Source organism: Daphnia pulex, chromosome 4, assembly GCF_021134715.1.
Source record: "Daphnia pulex isolate KAP4 chromosome 4, ASM2113471v1".
Lineage (NCBI taxonomy): Eukaryota > Metazoa > Arthropoda > Branchiopoda > Diplostraca > Daphniidae > Daphnia > Daphnia pulex.
The window spans coordinates 155,762-174,273 of NC_060020.1; the positions used below are offsets into that span (position 1 = coordinate 155,762).

General features: G+C 37.7%; 6 protein-coding genes and 1 long non-coding RNA gene across 9 annotated transcripts in view; 2 read left to right on the forward strand and 5 right to left on the reverse strand.

The window, feature by feature from the left end:
* Positions 1-3,507, forward strand: part of LOC124193209 — a 31,473-nt gene extending 27,966 nt beyond the window's left edge. For both annotated transcript variants that reach the window (XM_046586922.1, XM_046586923.1), the window contains 6 exons: positions 34-553; positions 635-1,174; positions 1,700-1,815; positions 2,141-2,337; positions 2,401-2,512; positions 2,932-3,507. In XM_046586922.1, coding sequence (XP_046442878.1) covers positions 34-553; positions 635-795 — 681 coding nt within the window. In that variant the 3' untranslated portion in view covers positions 796-1,174; positions 1,700-1,815; positions 2,141-2,337; positions 2,401-2,512; positions 2,932-3,507. The remainder of the gene's footprint in view (positions 1-33; positions 554-634; positions 1,175-1,699; positions 1,816-2,140; positions 2,338-2,400; positions 2,513-2,931) is intronic.
* Positions 3,508-3,771: 264 nt separating this feature from the next.
* On the reverse strand, positions 3,772-4,735 carry LOC124192148. Its single transcript, XR_006873594.1, has 4 exons — positions 4,595-4,735; positions 4,396-4,523; positions 4,217-4,301; positions 3,772-4,149 (listed from the first exon to the last, which is right to left on the reverse strand). It is a non-coding gene; the product is annotated as an uncharacterized LOC124192148 (long non-coding RNA).
* A 671-nt stretch (positions 4,736-5,406) lies between these two features.
* LOC124192165 lies at positions 5,407-8,126 on the reverse strand. Its single transcript, XM_046585347.1, has 5 exons — positions 8,001-8,126; positions 7,598-7,872; positions 7,040-7,531; positions 6,442-6,979; positions 5,407-6,363 (listed from the first exon to the last, which is right to left on the reverse strand). Exons 2-5 carry the CDS (start codon positions 7,868-7,870, stop codon positions 6,203-6,205), a joined length of 1,464 nt encoding a protein of 487 aa, XP_046441303.1. The 5' UTR covers positions 7,871-7,872; positions 8,001-8,126; the 3' UTR covers positions 5,407-6,202.
* A 395-nt stretch (positions 8,127-8,521) lies between these two features.
* On the reverse strand, positions 8,522-9,814 carry LOC124192166. 2 transcript variants are annotated; one of them, XM_046585348.1, is made up of 5 exons: positions 9,645-9,814; positions 9,523-9,582; positions 9,091-9,281; positions 8,884-9,021; positions 8,522-8,824 (listed from the first exon to the last, which is right to left on the reverse strand). In XM_046585348.1, the coding sequence occupies exons 2-5, from the start codon at positions 9,542-9,544 to the stop codon at positions 8,540-8,542; spliced, it is 636 nt and encodes a 211-aa protein (XP_046441304.1). In that variant the 5' UTR covers positions 9,545-9,582; positions 9,645-9,814; the 3' UTR covers positions 8,522-8,539. The 2 variants fall into 2 exon arrangements, with proteins under 2 accessions (XP_046441304.1, XP_046441305.1); XM_046585349.1 differs by having other exon boundaries at positions 9,640-9,788.
* Positions 9,815-10,284: 470 nt separating this feature from the next.
* LOC124191942 lies at positions 10,285-11,545 on the reverse strand. The gene is made up of 5 exons (XM_046584997.1): positions 11,429-11,545; positions 11,286-11,332; positions 10,888-11,075; positions 10,671-10,808; positions 10,285-10,601 (listed from the first exon to the last, which is right to left on the reverse strand). The coding sequence occupies exons 2-5, from the start codon at positions 11,311-11,313 to the stop codon at positions 10,329-10,331; spliced, it is 627 nt and encodes a 208-aa protein (XP_046440953.1). The 5' UTR covers positions 11,314-11,332; positions 11,429-11,545; the 3' UTR covers positions 10,285-10,328.
* A 436-nt stretch (positions 11,546-11,981) lies between these two features.
* Positions 11,982-13,375, forward strand: LOC124192139. Its single transcript, XM_046585316.1, has 3 exons — positions 11,982-12,273; positions 12,351-12,466; positions 12,542-13,375. Exons 1-3 carry the CDS (start codon positions 12,154-12,156, stop codon positions 13,230-13,232), a joined length of 927 nt encoding a protein of 308 aa, XP_046441272.1. The 5' UTR covers positions 11,982-12,153; the 3' UTR covers positions 13,233-13,375.
* Positions 13,376-13,494: 119 nt separating this feature from the next.
* Positions 13,495-14,906, reverse strand: LOC124192140 (peroxiredoxin-2-like). Its single transcript, XM_046585317.1, has 7 exons — positions 14,781-14,906; positions 14,647-14,716; positions 14,292-14,433; positions 14,094-14,229; positions 13,907-14,035; positions 13,732-13,837; positions 13,495-13,669 (listed from the first exon to the last, which is right to left on the reverse strand). Exons 1-7 carry the CDS (start codon positions 14,802-14,804, stop codon positions 13,584-13,586), a joined length of 693 nt encoding a protein of 230 aa, XP_046441273.1. The 5' UTR covers positions 14,805-14,906; the 3' UTR covers positions 13,495-13,583.
* Positions 14,907-18,512: the final 3,606 nt, after the last annotated feature.

Here is an 18,512-nt window from a genome sequence, read left to right on the forward strand (position 1 = left end):
TTGGATAACCTTTTAAAACTTTATATTTACCAGCTAACTGAATGGATAGCAGAATTAGTGCAGCAACGTCCAGCCGAGATCATCCTCGTCGACACACTGGAGAGCAGCGGTCCGTTGGCTTGCATTTTGCATGGAGATTATTGGATCAACAATATGCTGTTCAAATACGACGATGAAAGTCAAACTCAACTCAGCGAAAAATCTCCTTCCATCCCCGTTTCTCTGAAAATGATTGACTTTCAAGTGTCGAGGATCGGCCATCCACTCAGCGACGTCCTGTACTTCTTGTACACGAGCACCAAGCCGGAAACGAGACAGAAGTACATGCCGGATTTGCTTCGATATTATTTCGACACGTTGACGACGGACTTGCGACTCCTTGGCATCTCCCTCGACGATTACTCCTGGGAAGATTTCTTGGCTGATTACAAAAAAAGATCCTTGATGTGGATGTTTATGGGCACCATTGTTTTGTCGGCAGTCCTAAACAAGAAAGCCATTAGTAATTTACAAGACCTAGACGCAGAGGAGAAGCTTAAGGGACCAACACCAAGTGAATGCCTTATTTTCTGCTATATTTTTATATGAGGTGTGATTATTAACATAAAAATTTTGTTCTTTAAATCCAATTCAGAGACGGACGTGGAGCCAATTAAGGGAGAAATGGGAATAAGCCTTGAAATGGAAGAAACGATGAAGACCTTAATGGCGTCATACAAATTGAGTGACAGCCCAATTTTATCCGATCGAATTCTTAAACTCATGGATGAAGTCAAAGCCTTAAACTGCTGCTAATCCTAGAAACTTCGTCCTAGACGGTTACAATTTCGCTTATTCTATTAAATTGTTATATGCCGTATTGTTACGTTCAAAGTTTGCAAAACTTTTTTCGTATAAATTGTGCTGTAAACTTAACCATACAACTAGAAAGTTAAAAAACAAAACATTCAACATTAACTTAACGAGAACTCGCCGTGGCGCTAGTTGTGTGTACTTTCGTTGTGAACAGCAGTGCCACCACTGGAAAGCCAACGGGCCCTTTTCACGTTTTCTCTCTGAGTTCATTCAGTCGCGTCTCATCGCGTGGTTTGCTGTGGTTAAAATAAAAATTGCTGCTTGTTTAAATCAACTCGTTTTACAGACGGTATTTCACGAATTTATTGTAAACGATCATGTATGTAAAAAGGTTCATAGAAGAATTTTGCGTATTAAGTTAAACTGATTAAAATTTCATTGTGTTTTGATGGCCATCAGTCAAATATTGATTGATTCCTCAATCCTGACCTTGTAAAAGCCTGAAATCAAACTTTGCTTAAGTTATGTTGCGTTTAATTCAAACTACTTGCTCAGCAGATATCTCCTGTTTTGCTAGTCTGCTTTTCTACATTTTCATTAGTTACTTTTTTACGAGGCGGGTATGGTGAAAGAAGTATAGGCAAGTTAACTTCATTTGTTTTGTGACAAGTTGTATGAAAGCTTGGAGATTTAGGTATTTTAAATGTGATTGGTTAGTTATTAAGCTGAAGACTTTGAGGTTGAAGGAAATGTAAATGATTATGCAGGTTGATTGTTAAATTTTGTTTTAAAGACTGATTTCAAAACTCGTGTGTGATGTTTGCTAGGGAATGGCACTGGCAGCACTAGACTGACGGTACATATTTTTATCCTTAATAATAGCAATGTAATTTCCGTTATACAGGTTCTGATGATGGGATTCCTTTTACAAATGTGTGGAGCTTCGATGTTCAAATTGGTTTCCAATTTCTTGCTGTATTGATGTTGCCCTTGAACTCATTTTCTAATGGTGAATTTAAGGTATGTTATGAGTTTTTTAGTTGATTTGCAGTAGATTAGGAAGAATGTTGACACAAAGTAACTCATTCATTGTAATGATGAGTCACTTTGTGACGTTGATTTCCACTGCTGTGTCTGCACCGGCATGTCGTGGAGGATTAGTTTTCTATTTCTTAAAGACCTATAATTAAGTCTATTAATTTAGATTTCGTTTTGAATGTATTTAAAATTATTTCAATAGTTCGAGCTCTTTTTTAAAAAAATTCTTGTCAGTCATCGTGAAGGCATTCAAAATTTATGTGTAACGTACAATTGTCACAATCTAATCAAAACTTGTGTATTTCAGATGGAGATGCACTGAGATATCGAATCGTTTTATGTCCCGGCACGTGGAGTACGCAGTGATTAATATTTTCAGCACATCCGTCTGAAAATGAAGTCGAAAGATCAAGCACCTGTACCACTTTTCGACTTGCAACTAATTCGTTCAACTCTCGATTGCGCATTCCTCTAACCGATCCATCAGGCTGACAACAGATCCAAGTGACGGAATTGTTTATTATACCTAAAAGAATTTTCTCATAATATCTATGATTTACTTTTCAGAAAAATCGTTTCTCAGCATACATCTTCCATGTGCCGCTGAAGGTGTATTTTGTTTGAAAAAAGAATGCTGCTTATGGCCTTCATCAGCAATACTTATCAACTCGGGCTTTTGGTAATTATGGTTTACCTTCTGTGAACTTTCTTGCAAAAGAAAAGAAAACCGTTATTCAAGATTAGTTTCATAAAATAAGCTGAAAATTCTTCCAAAAGTTTTTCGATTTTACCGAGAGTTGGTGAGAGCACTTTGATACTCCATTTCTAAATTTTTTTATCTTTATTGTGTAACCTCGCTCAAAACTCAGTTTTCCATCACAATTGTTTAGACAGTGTTTTAAGGTCATTTATAAAAGCAGTTGCAATTCTGGTAAATTACAGCAGTAAAACTTAGCATGTTGACAGCATGGTTAAAAATTAGGATATTCGAGTTTTATACAATTTTGTGGTTCTGCAACCTTGTTTTACAGAAGGTTGTTCACATATTTTTATGTATAACCAATTTATTCCCCTTAATTCTTAGTTTGTTCATTTCAGTTTCTCCAAGTGTGGACAGCTAGACCGTCGTTTTCATCATAGTCGACAATCGTCAAAAGTATTTTGCATTTGACGCTAAGATCCTTCTTTTGTGAAAATTCGAAGTTACAGGAGTTGCCTTTTTTCATTCGATGTCGTATTATATTAGTCGTCGGAAAAAGTGAGGATAGATTTTGATTTGATTTCAAGTTCCGAGTTTTGCAAACTTGCGACAAACAGTAAAGGAAAGGGTTTTTATCATCAGTTTAGGTTTTGTTTTCGGAAATGGGAAATCTAAAAAGGAAATAACAGTTTGCTTTTACGCAATTAAATGTTTGTAGATTCTTTTACTAAATTACAGTTTGTTTGCTTGAAAGTAATTTTGACGTAAATGATTCCTGCAGAGTGCAACAGAGAAGAAAAAAAGATTTTGTTTTAGTCACTTGGGATCAGTTCATTTGACAGTCTCTTGTAGTCATCTGCAAATGTGAGGTATTCTGGTGATGTATTGGAGGTTCTCTTAGAAGACGTATTCTTTTGCTTTTGGGTACAACAATGTTAGTATTGCTTGAAAAATAAAATAACAATCAGACAGTATTTTGTGATAATTCTTAGTTGTGTGTGTGTGTATACTTAATGTTATAGATGAGATTACAAAATAAAGTAAAGACGAAATTAAAAATGGAATTGTTATTTATTGTCCCACCTCCACCCACAATTCCACCACTGTTTCATATTACAACATACATACATACACACAATACACACATAGTTAACCCGTTGGCTGCCACGCCATACAACCCGTAGGTTGCTCTCTACTACTCTACGCGCCACGTCTTAAGGATCCATGACCAAGGTGGGACTTGCCATTGCTGACAAGTCCGGGCTGACACGGTGACAGGAGAAGATGGAATGCACAACCTCTAGAATCCGTCACCGTATCGACAAGGGGGAAGTCCCTATGGTGCATTGCCTAACAGGGCCTTTCGGCGAAATCTGGGGCTGGTACGACTGCCCGACCCCACGGCATGTAAACCATGAGACCAGACAGCGTGGGCCCGTGCTAAGGAGCTAATACAGGGGAGAACAAAGGCGTGGCAGCCAACGGGTTAACACAAACAAACAAACATATTACCAAGAACAAAAATAGATGATCCGCGTTGAACGTGTTGTAGGCCCGGCCCCTGTCATCGCAGTTTTCTTCCGGAAGCAAAGTCTCGTTCAGTCTCATTCCATAATCTAAATATGAAATAAACAATAATTAAAACAGCTGTTAATACATTTAAAATGGTAAAAAACAACTTACTTTTGATAGACGTTGGTGCAGTTTAATTCTGAAGAACAATCACGACTCTCTCAGTCTCGCTCATGTTGGGTCGTCAATTTCCTCTCTGAAAACACAGAACATAGTATAACAAAATTGCATTTAAGTGCAAAGCATTAGCAATACCAAAACACAACTCAATCACACTTTCTATACTTTACCTCCATCTGCTGAAGGAAGGCTTCTAATGACAGTGCATGGTATTGTACTTAAAATTTCACAACTACTTCCACACACACCGAGATATGCATGATACAGAAGCATCAATCATTCACAGGCATGAATGAACCTGTACAATAAATGACAACAATAAGAGTAAAATTAATTTAAAAAAAACTTATGGATTATAAAACAGCTTACTTTTGTTTGTGCATGGCAGCCTTGAAAACTTGCTGTTCTGTTTTGGTCTACACCTATCTAAAATTTGTGGAGTAAAATTTGTGCAGAGCAGCCTTGAAGAATCATGACACTCACTTTGTAGGGTCAGGTAGAGTCGTCAAAATCTAAACTGCATATAATCGGAAAGCATTAGCAAGAACCCCCCAAAACAAAACTTATATATCCACTTTTACTTTACCTCCCAAACAACCTCCATCTCCTAGCTGATGAGCTGAGGAGGTATACTGAAATATGCATGACAGAAGCGTTCATGATCCACGGTCTAAATAAATCTGTACAACAAATTACAATAATGAGTCAAATTTGATCAACGTGCCACTGTGTTGGTAAATCAAAAATTTATCACTCTAACCTGTACTGTACATGTGATTCCATAATTGTCGAGCAACAGAGATGCATTTTTTCAGCAGAATATGTGACTAAAAGGAACATTCATGATTCAGCATTATGGTAGACAATTTTGTTCTGGTTTTCACGTAGCATACCCATGCTTGCTTAATAACATCAAGATCTGCTGTTCTGTTTTGGTCTACACTTATCTAAAATTTTGAGTAAAATATGGGTCTAAATATTAACTATGGTGGTTTTAAATATTGCAGGTGAACTTACATGGGAATACGTGTTTTTTTTATTTGTCCAAATAACAGAAATCCAAAGTAACTCGATAACACAGCAACCGTGATGGTAGGCTTGGTAGCAGACATTTTTCAAAGGAAATATAGGACATCTAGCGGTTGATTAAATACAAAGTCAACATGACATCGGGCGGTAGATTAAGTAACTTCACCGTTTATTCACGATCTAATTCACGTTTGTCATAGATTTTTAGTTCAATGAGATACGACGTAAAACAGAACTTAGTAATCGAGATCTTCATCAAATTTGGGGTAAACTTGATTGACCGGAAAATCTATGGCAGCTCAAAGTTAAGGAATTATCCTTACTTGCGGAAAATATGCATAAATTATCAAGTGAGGTTTGTATTATAAATGTTTCAAGCTTTGCAGGTTACATAAGGGTGCGCGGAATAAAGCAGGCATCAACAGTCGTCACCACTCAGATGATGCCGGTAACAATCGACTTCATCACGGGGCTGTTGCTTCTGTTTTCACTCTTAATTCTAAAATAAACCGTCAGTTCTACATGTCCGTCTGTTTATTTTTGTTATTTCAATTGTTATCGTGATCCAGTAATCAATCACTCTTATCACGCATGTGATCGTTTTCTGTAAATATCGCCCTACTAGTCAGTATAGAATATTCATCAAAGAACAGAACAGTAGCGTAAATTCCTTCATCATATTTCATTTTCAAGTAGTTGTTATCGATCGGGACATATAATTGAACTAATATATAGTTACACAGAAATTCCACCATACAGAATCAATGCAAAATCTATACAATTCGTTCAGGCTTAAAAAAACTTCACGAATTAGGACACTACATTATATAACGCATCCTGGTCCTTATCAATAAAGAATGATAACAAATTAGGTGGGGTATGATACTGGTTACAACCGGCCAAGGCTAGCAAACACCTTAAAGTAAATGACTGATAGTTATCTCTTATTTATGACGAGGTGTTCAAGGTGTGAACTTGGATGATGAGTCTAAGGAGGCGGTCGGTTAGGATTGGATTTTCGCTCAACTTGTGTGAGGCCATCATGTTCTTGATAGTCTCTTCAAACGATGCACTCTTCCCGCTGAAATCTTCTGAATCAGTTTTCACAACTAAATAAGTTTATAAAGATGGCAATTATTATTATGTTTGCACTACTCAATCCACTCAAAAAATAAAATATAATTCACCTTGTTTACTTGTGCGGTTGACTGGTTCTTTCAGTTGCTCCTCTTCGTCCAACTGTTGCATCGTAGAGACGACAGCTTTGGCTAGTCCCATCGACATGATCAGGCCGCCAAAGAACAAACCCATCAACGACCTTCTCTTGTACTCGCTCAGGAAGTCTTGCAAAGAGCAATTATCGAGAGGAATGCCGAGAAGTCGCAAATCAGCAGTCAACGTGTCATAGTAGTGGCGTAACAATCTTATCATGCGCCGCTCTCTGACTTCCGGCTTGGCACTAGCGTTCATAAAGTAAAGGATGTCGGTGAGCGGATGGCCGATCCTTGACATTTGAAAGTCAATCAGCTTCAAGGACACTGGAATGGAAGAAGAAGCGGTCGATTCGGTCTCATTTCCCTCAACGTCCGCGTATTTGAAGAGCATATTGTTGTTCCAAAAATCGCCATGGAGAATGCAAGCCATTGGACCGCAACTTTTTACCGTGTCGACAAGAATAACCTCGGGCAAACGTTCATCAATCAGTTGTGTAAGCCATTCTGCAAGCTGGTGGCCAAAAAAAGAAAAACAGGATCAAAAATGATAAAATCAATAGAAAACACTTACATCAGGCCGCTTGACATCTTGCGCGAACTCAATCATCTTCTTGGAAAAATCTCTGGCAATTTGGACGGCGCTGACTTCATAGACTGTTTTCTCCTTCACAAGAAACTTGACTGATTCTGGTAAGTTGGATAACTCGTCTGTCGATGGATCCTTCCATTTTCTCACGGCACTCATTGTCAAGGCATGGTAATGAGCAAGTGAAGTGAGAGCCAAGTGACAGTGTCGATAATCAGCACCGCCAAATTTATCCGACATGCAATAGCCCTGCGTTGAAAGATCCTCGAGGACGATACAAGTACCCGATCCGTCCGTCTCGCCAGGGATGATTTCTTCAATGTTAACGTAGTAGATGGCCGGAATATCTAATGGGATCTGTTGTCCAGCGTGCATTTCTCGCAAGAGATTGAAGAAATGGAGGTACATGTGCATCTCGTGGTGATGAGTTCGGGATTCGTAAGCTGCAAGGCGAAGCATCAGATTTGATGGAAGCACCTGGTAAACGGAAAATATATTCAATAGATCTTCACAAAGAGAACCAAATAGAAATAAAACAAATACCTTTGTGAATGCTTGCAAGGTTTCGATCGTGTCGCATCGCGTCAATTTAGCCGTCATGGTGAAGGTGTCGCTCATAAAGTTATCGCCTAGACTAGATGCTGCCTGAACAACGATTTGCACTTTGCCATATTGTGGTAAATCGTCGTAAGTGACGCCATCAACGTGATTTGCTGCTAGCGAAGGTAATTGCGAGGCAAATTTCTTCTCTTCAAAGAGTGTTTTCCAGAACAGCTGCTGCTCCAACAGGCTCATCACGTTATTAGGACGAGTCATTTCTTCAGGATTCTCAATGAATTCGTAAAGAGAATAAAAAATATTTAGATAAAATAACTGAACAATATAAGTGACAAAGAAGCAAAGATTAATAACACAATACATAGAGATGAAACATTTATGGTATTACTTCAATTGAGAGTGGATAATGAATGAAGTGAAGCGATATGAAGTGAAGGCGTTGTATGTGCTCCGACAAAGTTAAAAACAAATCCAGAGTCTATATTACAATTTGTTATCTTGGTAATCAAGACAATCAGTGAAAACCCAGAGCAATCGAGTCAGATGACCAAAGTAAATAAACAAACTCCCCCAGTAACTGAAAATGAAACGTCATTGGAAATTATCGATTGAATTGCGAGTAATTCAAACACTAGAAAACGAGAAAAACCTAATACACGACTGGTTTTCACTGTGGATTTTTCCGAGGTCCACGTCTAGCCTAACCTAAAGTACCGTAAAGAGTCCAGTAAATACCACAACCAGAGGTCATTTTTGGGGAACACAAAAGTAATCAAAATTCCTAGTTGTAATACACACCGTCTTAAAAATGTGTTAAGTGCTAAAACAAGTTTTAATATAGAAATATTGAAAAAGGCGCACACCAAATCGTTTAAAATAATTGAAACCCAATAAAATAAAAAAATTTAATAAAAGTTAACCCAAGATTTATTTCCATTTACGATGCATCAATAATCTTGTGAGCTCCGTGGTTACTTCAATCTGTCTAGAATTTAACTGACACTCACTTTGAATATTAAGGACCTTAACGATTCTTGAGGCGTGGGCTTTCGACACATGTTCATTGTCACGCAACTCGGTGATAGCCGACTTCATTACAGCAAATACCATTTTGTTGCCGTGCTTCTTACTCTCCCCCAATCCATCCAAGAGCATGTTCAAAAGGTTTGGAGCATCGTCGGAATGGACAAATTCAGGCACAGCTTTCATGACCTGTTGATTGATAAGTGTGCTGATTAAACATATTTGATAGAACTCCATTAGCTATTTACAGTAGGTCTGCTCATCGTGTCCAAGGTTGCAGTCACTTCTTGAAGTTTTAGTTTGTTGTAGTTATCATCCCTTTCTTGTTTTGATCGAACTGTTTCAAGAAACTCTACAAATTTTCTCACAACAACCTCAGGTTCCATCTTAAAAAAAAATAAAATTATTGCTTTCAAGATAAGCATTACTAAAAATTTCACGAGAATCAAACTTACAGTTTTCCCAACTCTGAGAGTGGTGGCAGCCTTAAAAGTCTTAGACGCAGCATTCTTGGATGAAACAGCATCCTTATTGTTAGAAGTAGAAGGTGCAAGTGACTCGACACTTCTTTTAACTTTGGGTGCTGGGCCAGCAGTTGCTGTTCTTTTCCTTGACACAGATGGGACAGCATACTCTTCTTCTTTCACTGAAAGATAATACATTTTAGTTGAAATTTAAAACAATCAAGTAAGCATTACATCAGCAATGGCACCATGTATAGTCACAATGATACAAACACGTGGTAAACGTAAATAATAACTCGAGCACACGCCGAGACAAATTAATGATAATTATGGTAAACTTTCAGAATCACACTAATCTAAATTTGGTAAAAATTAGCGAAACTAACGGAATTCCACACGGCACCAAACTAGAAATGCCCTCACCTTTTTTCTTTGTAGGCGCCATTTGTTGACTAACTTATGGCAGGATTGGCAGCTTTGGGACTATAAAGAAGAGAAGTGTGAATGAAAATAAACTTGTATCCACGTTTAAAATATTACCTTACCCTTTTGTTTATTGTTGTTTTTTCTTCTTGTCTCTAACTGCTGTTCCAAATGGAAAACTGACTAAATAAGGAAAGCAAATCAAGCAGTCCAACCTACCAACACATTTTTACTCAAAAACAAGATGGCTGCCTGCTTCGTTCTAGTCCCACCCACGCCCCCACGCCTTCTTGAAAAAAATTTATAACGTTGATAATAAACTAATACTAACACATCATGTAAATGAAATCCCAAATATACATAACTATAACTACTAAATAGTGAATATTTCGTTATCATTTGCTTCAATTATTTGAATTCGAATGCTTTAAATTGGCAACAAAGGAAAAACCTACAGTCCCGAAACCCGAAAGAGGCAGCACTTGTCAAAATGCTAATTTACTTTGCAATCATTAGCCATAATTTTTAAAAAGATTAAGCTAATAGGTATCATTAGACAATCATTAACATTCATTATAATAATTTCGTAATTTCAAGTTTTAACCTAGATTATCGTAAATATCCAGTCGGATTATAATTATACAAGGAGCCTAGACAAAGAAAGTACGCGTGTTTTTTAAAAGATTTTAAAGTCTAATACTCTAATTTTACAGTTTGCTGGGTTTAAATACTGCTAGCTATTTATAAACGCACAAATAAAAATAAAATGACCTCGTAGTTTATTTTTCGGCAGTATAGTGCGCACATTAACGCCTCAATGCAAATAACAGGCCAATTATTTCAAAATGCTGCTTCATAGTCAGTTGACATTGATTATGAACATAGATAACCTTATGAATGCTTGAGAATTTTTCTTTTGGCACAGCTTCACTGTCTCCCATGTTTTTGACGATGGCCTTCATCACCGCAAACACCATTTTATTGCCGTGCTTCGTACTCTCCCCCAATCCATCCAATAGCAAATTTAAAATGCTTGGGGCATCTTCAGACAGAACACAATCAGGAACTGCTTTCATTATCTATAAAATATTGTGGATGAAAATTGGAAAATTTTATGAAAACTTTTAGTTGTATTATAGGTATATTACATTGGGTCTGCTCAAGGTGTCCAAATATTTCTTGACTTCTTCAAGTTTCATTTTGTTGTAAGCCTCATCTCTTTCTTCTTGACCCCTAATGGTTGCAAGAAACTCGGCAAGCTTTCCTACAACATCAATTGGGATGGTCTAAAATAAAATAAAAACACCAAGTTAAAATTAAGGTGATGGATGGCAATAAGTATTTGCAGTTATATGAAAATTATACTTTCTTTCCACTTTCGGGAACAGCACAAGCCTTATTAGGAGCAGCATTAGCTTTAGCTTTAGATGGTCCATAGCATTTCTTGACTTTAGCTGATGGTCCAGCAAGGGCCATAAAGGATGTATCTGCTGGTCGTTTCTTGGGTGCAAGTGCATTTACAGCTTCAGCAATACCATTTTGGTCTTCCATAGCTACAACACAATTTAAATAGATTATTAGCACAGAAAATGTGTAGAGCAACATGAATAAGAATTTGAACAGCTATATACTTCATAACACTTCATGCAAAAGGGGAAAACATGGAAAAATATTTGTGTCAACAAATATGCACGATAGAAAACAGAAATAATTTTTCCTTTAAGCAAATATTGAAAGCAAACATTAAGATTTTTGGCTTTTACCCAACAACTGCTTCCCTTTGGATGCCATGGTGATGAAAATTTCTCCACTAAATTAATTAACATAAATTAGTTACAGATTTCAAGAAATAATAAATCAAAACTTTTCATACAACTTTGCATTTTTACTTCCTTGACTGTTTTACCTGCGAATGTAATCGTTTTAAAATTTTTAATTAACTTCCTTCCACTTTCCAGTACTTCTTCTTCTTCTGTCTGGGAAAGATGTCCGACTGCCGACCAGTTCAAGTGTTAACAGTCATTCCCCTCCTTTTTCAAATATGGCGTCCATCCATGGTAATGATGGCGTCACCTCCCCCATTCCTATCCCCCAAAAAGAGCTACCAGTTTACAAGGTCAATTTTAAAGTGAGTAAGACTGTAAGAGGCCCGGATATCATTGAAAAATACAATAAGAATAGGGACTGCAGTGTACAAAGCTGTACAAAGTGGTCAATCATTTAATTATAGCTACACGTGTGTGTAAGATTTAACATCCTCTCACGCACAGATAGTGGCAGAACAAACGCTTAACGCTCTCACGGCCGGGTCACGGCGGAATCGGGAAATGTCGAATTCCTGTATTTTTTCAACCATTTATTAAAAATTTTAAATTAATAATTTCCACCGACCATTTACTGGTTATCCAAACAAACTTAAAACTTGTATCTTGTCCAGTCTGCCTAGTGCATAGTTTTATGTATTTCGAAATCCTGGAGAAGCAGAAAGGGAGGGAAAGTCCCCCCTGATTGGCTGCTGTAACCTCGTGGTTCGTTATGAAATCAGTTGAAAATTTGGTTGCGGAGTAGAGAGTCGCGTTACGAAAGTCTTCCTTATCAGCAAATTAATTTGATTAAGAGCACTCAATCAAAATGGATGTTGAGAATGGAAGAGTTCCAGATAAGTATTGGATTTTGAAAAAAGAAATCAAGGATTGTTTTCTGATTGGAAACTTGTTGCTTGTACTGTTGCAAGTTCAGTTATGCTTTCATGTAAGTACGATCACCTTACATCTTCTGTGTTTTTTTTATGTTAATATTAAACAATTATTTTCTGTTTTTATCTTCAGTTTGCAAAGGTTTCACAGTTTCCAATTCCTAGTGTTTCCGAGGCAACTTTTGACTGGATTGAATTCTTGAAAAATGTTCACCTGGCTTATTCATTTCTATTCTTCTTGATAAAGCAGTGAGTGCATAAAGTTTATAAAGTTATCTTTTATCAAAATCAGTTAACATTAATTTTTTATTTTGGGGGTATCAGGTATAATAATCCCACTGCATTACATTTACTTGCAGTTATTGCAACGTGTAGCATGGCTATCTCATGGATAAATTTTTCACTACACAGTCTCAGTGGCATCTCAAAGTTTAACAGTGCCCCCTGCGATGTACTAGATGGTGTGTCCATGAATAATTCTTATGTTGTGGAATGGAAAAAATCTCTTAATACCAAATTTGTTTCCCTAATGGGTTCTTTTGCCAAAAACAGTTTAAGTGTCAAAGCATTCAAAGTGTTACAATTTGAAGTCATAATATCAGCACAAAAATTGAGCTTTGAAGAAGTTATTGAATTTACTGTTGAAAACGAACTTCCTTTTCAATTGGTTTGTTCCCTAGATTATTCTTGGCCAATTGTAAGCATGTGCAAATGGACTACTGAGAAATTTGCCATGGTGATTTATTTTCAAAGGTTTACTGCAAACTTGATGATATTTAACAATGCATTGTTTTTTTTCTTCATCCACTGTTTCTTTACCCACAATGACCCCATTATTTTGAATCGTCCTTCACGTTGGTCAACTGTATTTGTATTTATCTCAAATTCATTCAAGATTCTTTCTACCTTGATATGGTTTCTTTTTTCAATGTTTTTGAACAACTACTTTCTTTCAGACGATTCCTTTCACTGGTTTACTTCAAATGATACTTCAATTTGTAACCTTGTTTCGTGAAAAAAGGCCCAACATAATTTTGTATCTTTAAAAAATTGATCTTCATCTTCGATGCGAAAAAAAAACGAATTTCAGGCTATTAACGCAGATATACTTGCATTTTTCTGTACGCATGTATCCCGGAATAAATTTGTAGAAATATTTTTCTGGTCTGCTGCGCTAAAGAGATAAAAATAAAAGAAAACGGTTCCGTACTGCTAATGCCCTTTACGAAAGAAAAGGGGTATACGGCCTAATGAAACAGTCGGTGAAGGAACACAAATCCATTGTTAACCCGTTATCGATTATATTTTTTCAGATAAATGTATCTAAGATCCTGTTACCAAAAACAATTAACTAACAAAATTCCTTTCAGTTCACCTTGTTGAAATAGTCTTTTGAGCCAACGGGATCGGGTTTGATAGTAGGTGATTCAGGAGTCCAATTGGCTGGGCAAACTATTTAAAAACAAAAGAATTAAAAATCTGTCTTCTTCTGTTACATTTCTTGTTTTAAAAACCTTCGCCGTGTTTCTCGACGAATTGAAAAGCTTTAATTAATCGCAGAGTTTCGTCGACAGAGCGGCCAACTGGCAAATCGTTGATCGTCACTTGACGGACAACACCCTGAGATGGAAAGAAATGTAATTTATTCGAATACCTTTTGATTCAAATTTGTTGAAAGGAATTAATAACCGTAGGGTCGATGATAAAGAGTCCTCGAAGAGCAATGCCAGCTTTCTCAATCAAGACACCATAATCACGAGAGATTGTTTTGTGGAAATCGGCTAGCAATGGATAGTTCAAACCGCCCAAACCTCCTTCCTAATTTAGCAGAAATAGTATGTTTATATTGCTCAATGGATAACTTGAAAGAGGCTACCTTTCGGGAAGTGTTGATCCAGGCAAGATGACTAAAGTGTGAGTCTGTGGAAACACCAACTACTTCAGCATTCAGAGCCTTAAAGTCCTGAATTCTATCGCTGAATGCAATAATCTCAGTAGGGCAAACGAAGGTGCTGAGTAAGAAATTAAAATTAAATAAACAAATAATTGTTTTAATTTATAAAGTGCAACTTACAAGTCAAGGGGGTAGAAAAATAGTACTAGATATTTTCCCTTGTAGTCCGAGAGACTGATTTCCTTGAAGGCTGAGTCAACAACAGCAGTGGCCTTGAAGTCAGGTGCTGGAAGTTGTACCTGTGCTGCCAATAATCTAGATCCTGTTGAGTGAATATAAATTTATATTTTTGTCCATTGTGTTAATCACTATGCTATAATTTAAAAATGCTTTGCTTAAACCTATTTCCTGCAAGTACGCAAGAAGTAGAAAGCAACTATTTGAGAAAATCAATCATAACTATATGCAACTTTAAAGTTTCGGTCACTATCAAAGACAAAGGCAACATATAAAATGCATTATAGAAATATTTTACCGGTGTGTAGGAAGCGTTGAGGCGAACTGGCATTGGCTGGCAAAGCAGCTCGGCGAGACAAAGCAAATCCCTTTATTACAATTGGCACCAAAAGTTACTTGATGTTTAAAAGTAAAAGAATATTTCAGATTTACCAGAGTACGAAGTGCGGAATTCATGTTTAAGTTGACAGGAAAATAGAATCCAAGCTGAAAAATAATTCGTTTCGACTACTCGAGTGTTCGCAGACGAGTAAGATAACTTGAATTCGTCTGCTTATACTTTAACAACAACGAGAGACAGCATTGCCATTCCAGACCAGCAGTTACATAATGCGTTTCCAATTTTCCATAGACTAGAATTAAAATGAGTAATGAGTATGTTTGCTCGTTCCGAAAAAATATCTTGTTTGTGAATAATTTGTTTTAAATGATTTAAAACCTAGGATTAGAATATACCTGAAAGTTTAGTTAAAAACGACTTGGTTTGTGTTAGACAGACCGGACAGACTGGTTATTTTCCCGTAATGTTCCCCACAAAGTCGAAATGAGAAAACTACTAGTAATTGTCTGTCTCACTGGAGTATAACAGTAATATGTCTAAATCACTTGGGCGCTGTTAGTGTTGAAGCCCATCCACCACGAAAAGTAATCCCACAGCTAATTGTTTCGTTACTCCAGTCATTTTCAAACAAACAAAAAATAAATCGTGGTACCCGCTACATAGATTTTAACATGTCTTCACTGTTACCTAGAAACAGAAAATCATTAGTAGCTACATTTTAACCGAGTTAGTTTCGTGTTACGTATGTTTACATGCTTTTTTTATAAATTATCTGAGAACTGTTACATAATAACTAAAGCAACTGTCAAAGCCCAAAAATGTAGAGAACATCTACTAGTTAGTTGCATCTTCGGAACCAAAGCGAAAGGTACACTTGTTAGCCAAAATGCATATTATTCGCCAAGAAGGAATTGTCTCTGTTTTGTTATTCTCAATAGCCAATTTCATCTCGATTAGTGAACTCAATCCCGGCTCAAACCATGCACAATTATTTCAATCAAACAATCACGCAAGACCACACGGATCCTTGCTCAAACTGTTGAGCAGAAGGAAACCCAAAATTACAAATTTAATTGGAAAAATGGAACCCGATGTTGGCCAAATATTTGGAGAAATATCGACAACAGCTGTGCTGGAAGGTTCGATGATTCCAGAGGAAAATTTGAGTGTGCCCAGTTTTTTAAATATTGGAAGACAAAATACCGAATGTTTGTGTTCTGATCCAAGTCCGGACGCAGGAACTGTGCGACGATCTTGTAGCGCAACTTGTACAACATCAGAAACGCATTGTGGACGGTCTTGTGCTCGTTTGACTACATACGCTGCCATCTTTTCACTCTTTTCCGGTGAGCAGTGGCAATGGGACAGTACAATTCCTGTTTCAGTTGTCATCACATCAAAATATTCCCAGGTCGTTGGAAAGGAATGCGAGAAACTGGAAAGTGAATGCATCGTGTCATCCGCATTGGCTAAGGCAAGTCAATTAGCTGGAGCCGCTGTCGCTCTATCCGCCGGAATATCTGTCGGAGCCATAGGACTAGCTGCAACCTGGCAAAAACAAAAATATTTCAACACAAGTGAGGTGGAAATTGACACGGATAAACAAAACAGGATAAAGCGGAGTCTATTAGTTGAATCAGCATTAAAAAGTTCGATTGAAGAACAACTGGAAGTCCCAACATTTCTTAAGATGAAGCGCCAAAACACGAAATGTACTTGTGAAGTAAGCATTCCATTATGGGGTCAACAGGAATGTTCTACTACTTGCCTGTCATCGGAGCAGATCTGCGGTCACTTTTGTACTCGAACGTCCGTTTTCCAGGCTGTTGTGCATCTCATTTCTTCAACAAGCGTCGTAACTACTCGCACTTTTCTGACAATCGATAAAAGTGATTGTGATAAACTGCAAGTCGACTGCATCGGCTCGTCAGCCATCGTCGCTGCAGCCAAATCGGGAGCGGTATCCGCTGTAGTGACAGGTGCAATATCGGCAGCAATAGCCGCTGGAGCCGTAGCATTTGCCTTGGCTCCAACCCCTGTGAAAACAAGAGAAATAAACCGGAATGAAACAGAAGAATATTATCAAGAACAAAACATTCCTTTTTACGGAAAACTAATCGATAATGGCAAAAATCGAATTTTTAGTCGCAAACGTCGCAGATCAATAGAGAATCAACCGGTGGGATTTTTAAAATCTTTGATCAGAAAACTAACGTCGTGGCTTATTGTTTTGGGTGGCAGTACGCAAAGCAAAAATTCAAAATGGGAAACCCTTTCAAAGAGCCGATTAAACAAACATGAAAAGATAAATGACTTTCCACTATTAGAAAGTTCAATAACCCCATCAATTGACGACAGTTTGGACCAGCCAAAATATCTCAATTTACAAAGCAGCTTAAGCCTTTGCTCGTGTGCTGACCCAAACCCAAGTTTAACAACCCAGGAATCGGCTTATTACGGGAGAATTTGTAGCACCACTTGTACAACTGTCAAGACATTATGTAATGGACAGATTTGCACCCGCACTACCACTTTCACGGCTGTCTTCACTCGTTTTTTAGGACTCCAAACTTTAGATGGAACGTCGGATCTCATATCGGCTACTGTGACCAAGAAATTTGAACAAATTGATGAAACATCTTGCGCCATACTTGAAAGTGAATGTGTCGTTTCTTCCGCATTAGCCGAGGCTAGAAAATCGGGTGCAATAGCCGTTGGAGCCGCTGTTGCCTTATCGGCGGGAATTGGAATCGGGAGTATTGCATTAGCGATGGCTGCAGGGATGAAATCAAAGGAAAAGAATCAAACTGAAGAATACCAACCAACACCAGAATTTTATCAAGCGATACGCAATAAAAGAAAAGTAAAATCAACTTACGATTTATTACAAAACTATGTCGATGCAAAGAGGCACCAAACTCACGATTTGACCGATCCCGAAGAGCTTTCACGCTCGTTGAATAGCAAAGTGACGTTGACAGAATGGCTACAGCAACTGATGAACAGGATGCTCTGGAAACCGAAAAACAATGTAAAACATCCCACAAGAACTTCAACAGAATTAAACGAAAGGATCGAACTACCAGACATAGAAGGTTCAATCAACTTGGAATTGCGGCAGAGTCCTTTTGGGTTTCGGCGACAGGATGCGGGATACACTTGTGTCACTGCCAGTAGGGACTGTACAACCACTTGTCTGTCATCAGAAATATTATGTGGTGGCTATTGCACACGTACTTCCATTTTTGAAAATTGCGTTTACCTCAATTCCACGCAGGCAGTTAATCCGCCACCTTATCCATCATCTTCTCCAGCACCATCAGATGTTGATGATGATGATGGTCGAGATATTGGTCGGTCTATTTATGTCAGCAATGAAAAGGATTGTGAGAAACTGGAAGCAAATTGTATGGCATCGTCTGCCATTGTTGCCGCAGGAAGGTCAGGTGAAATAGCTGCGGGAGTCTCCGGGGCATTATCGGCCGGAATGGCCATTATTGCAGCAGTGGTCAGTTTAAACAGCAACAACCAACAGAACAATGAAAATCAACAAAACAACAACAATCAACAGAGTGTCATCAATCAAATACCTGTCAATAGTTTGCCGTTTCCCGTAACTGGATTAGATTTTCCAAAAGATGGATGCGATGACAATTCTGTGCGATTTTCCGATGGTAACTGTCACCCTGTTTTGAGCAGAGGACCCTGCAATGAAACAAACCACTGGGTTACCATCAACCCCATATCGTTACAGGTTTAAATCAATTTCTCCATTATTGTTGTAACTAAAAATGAGATTGTAATAATTCCTTTATAGGGGAAAT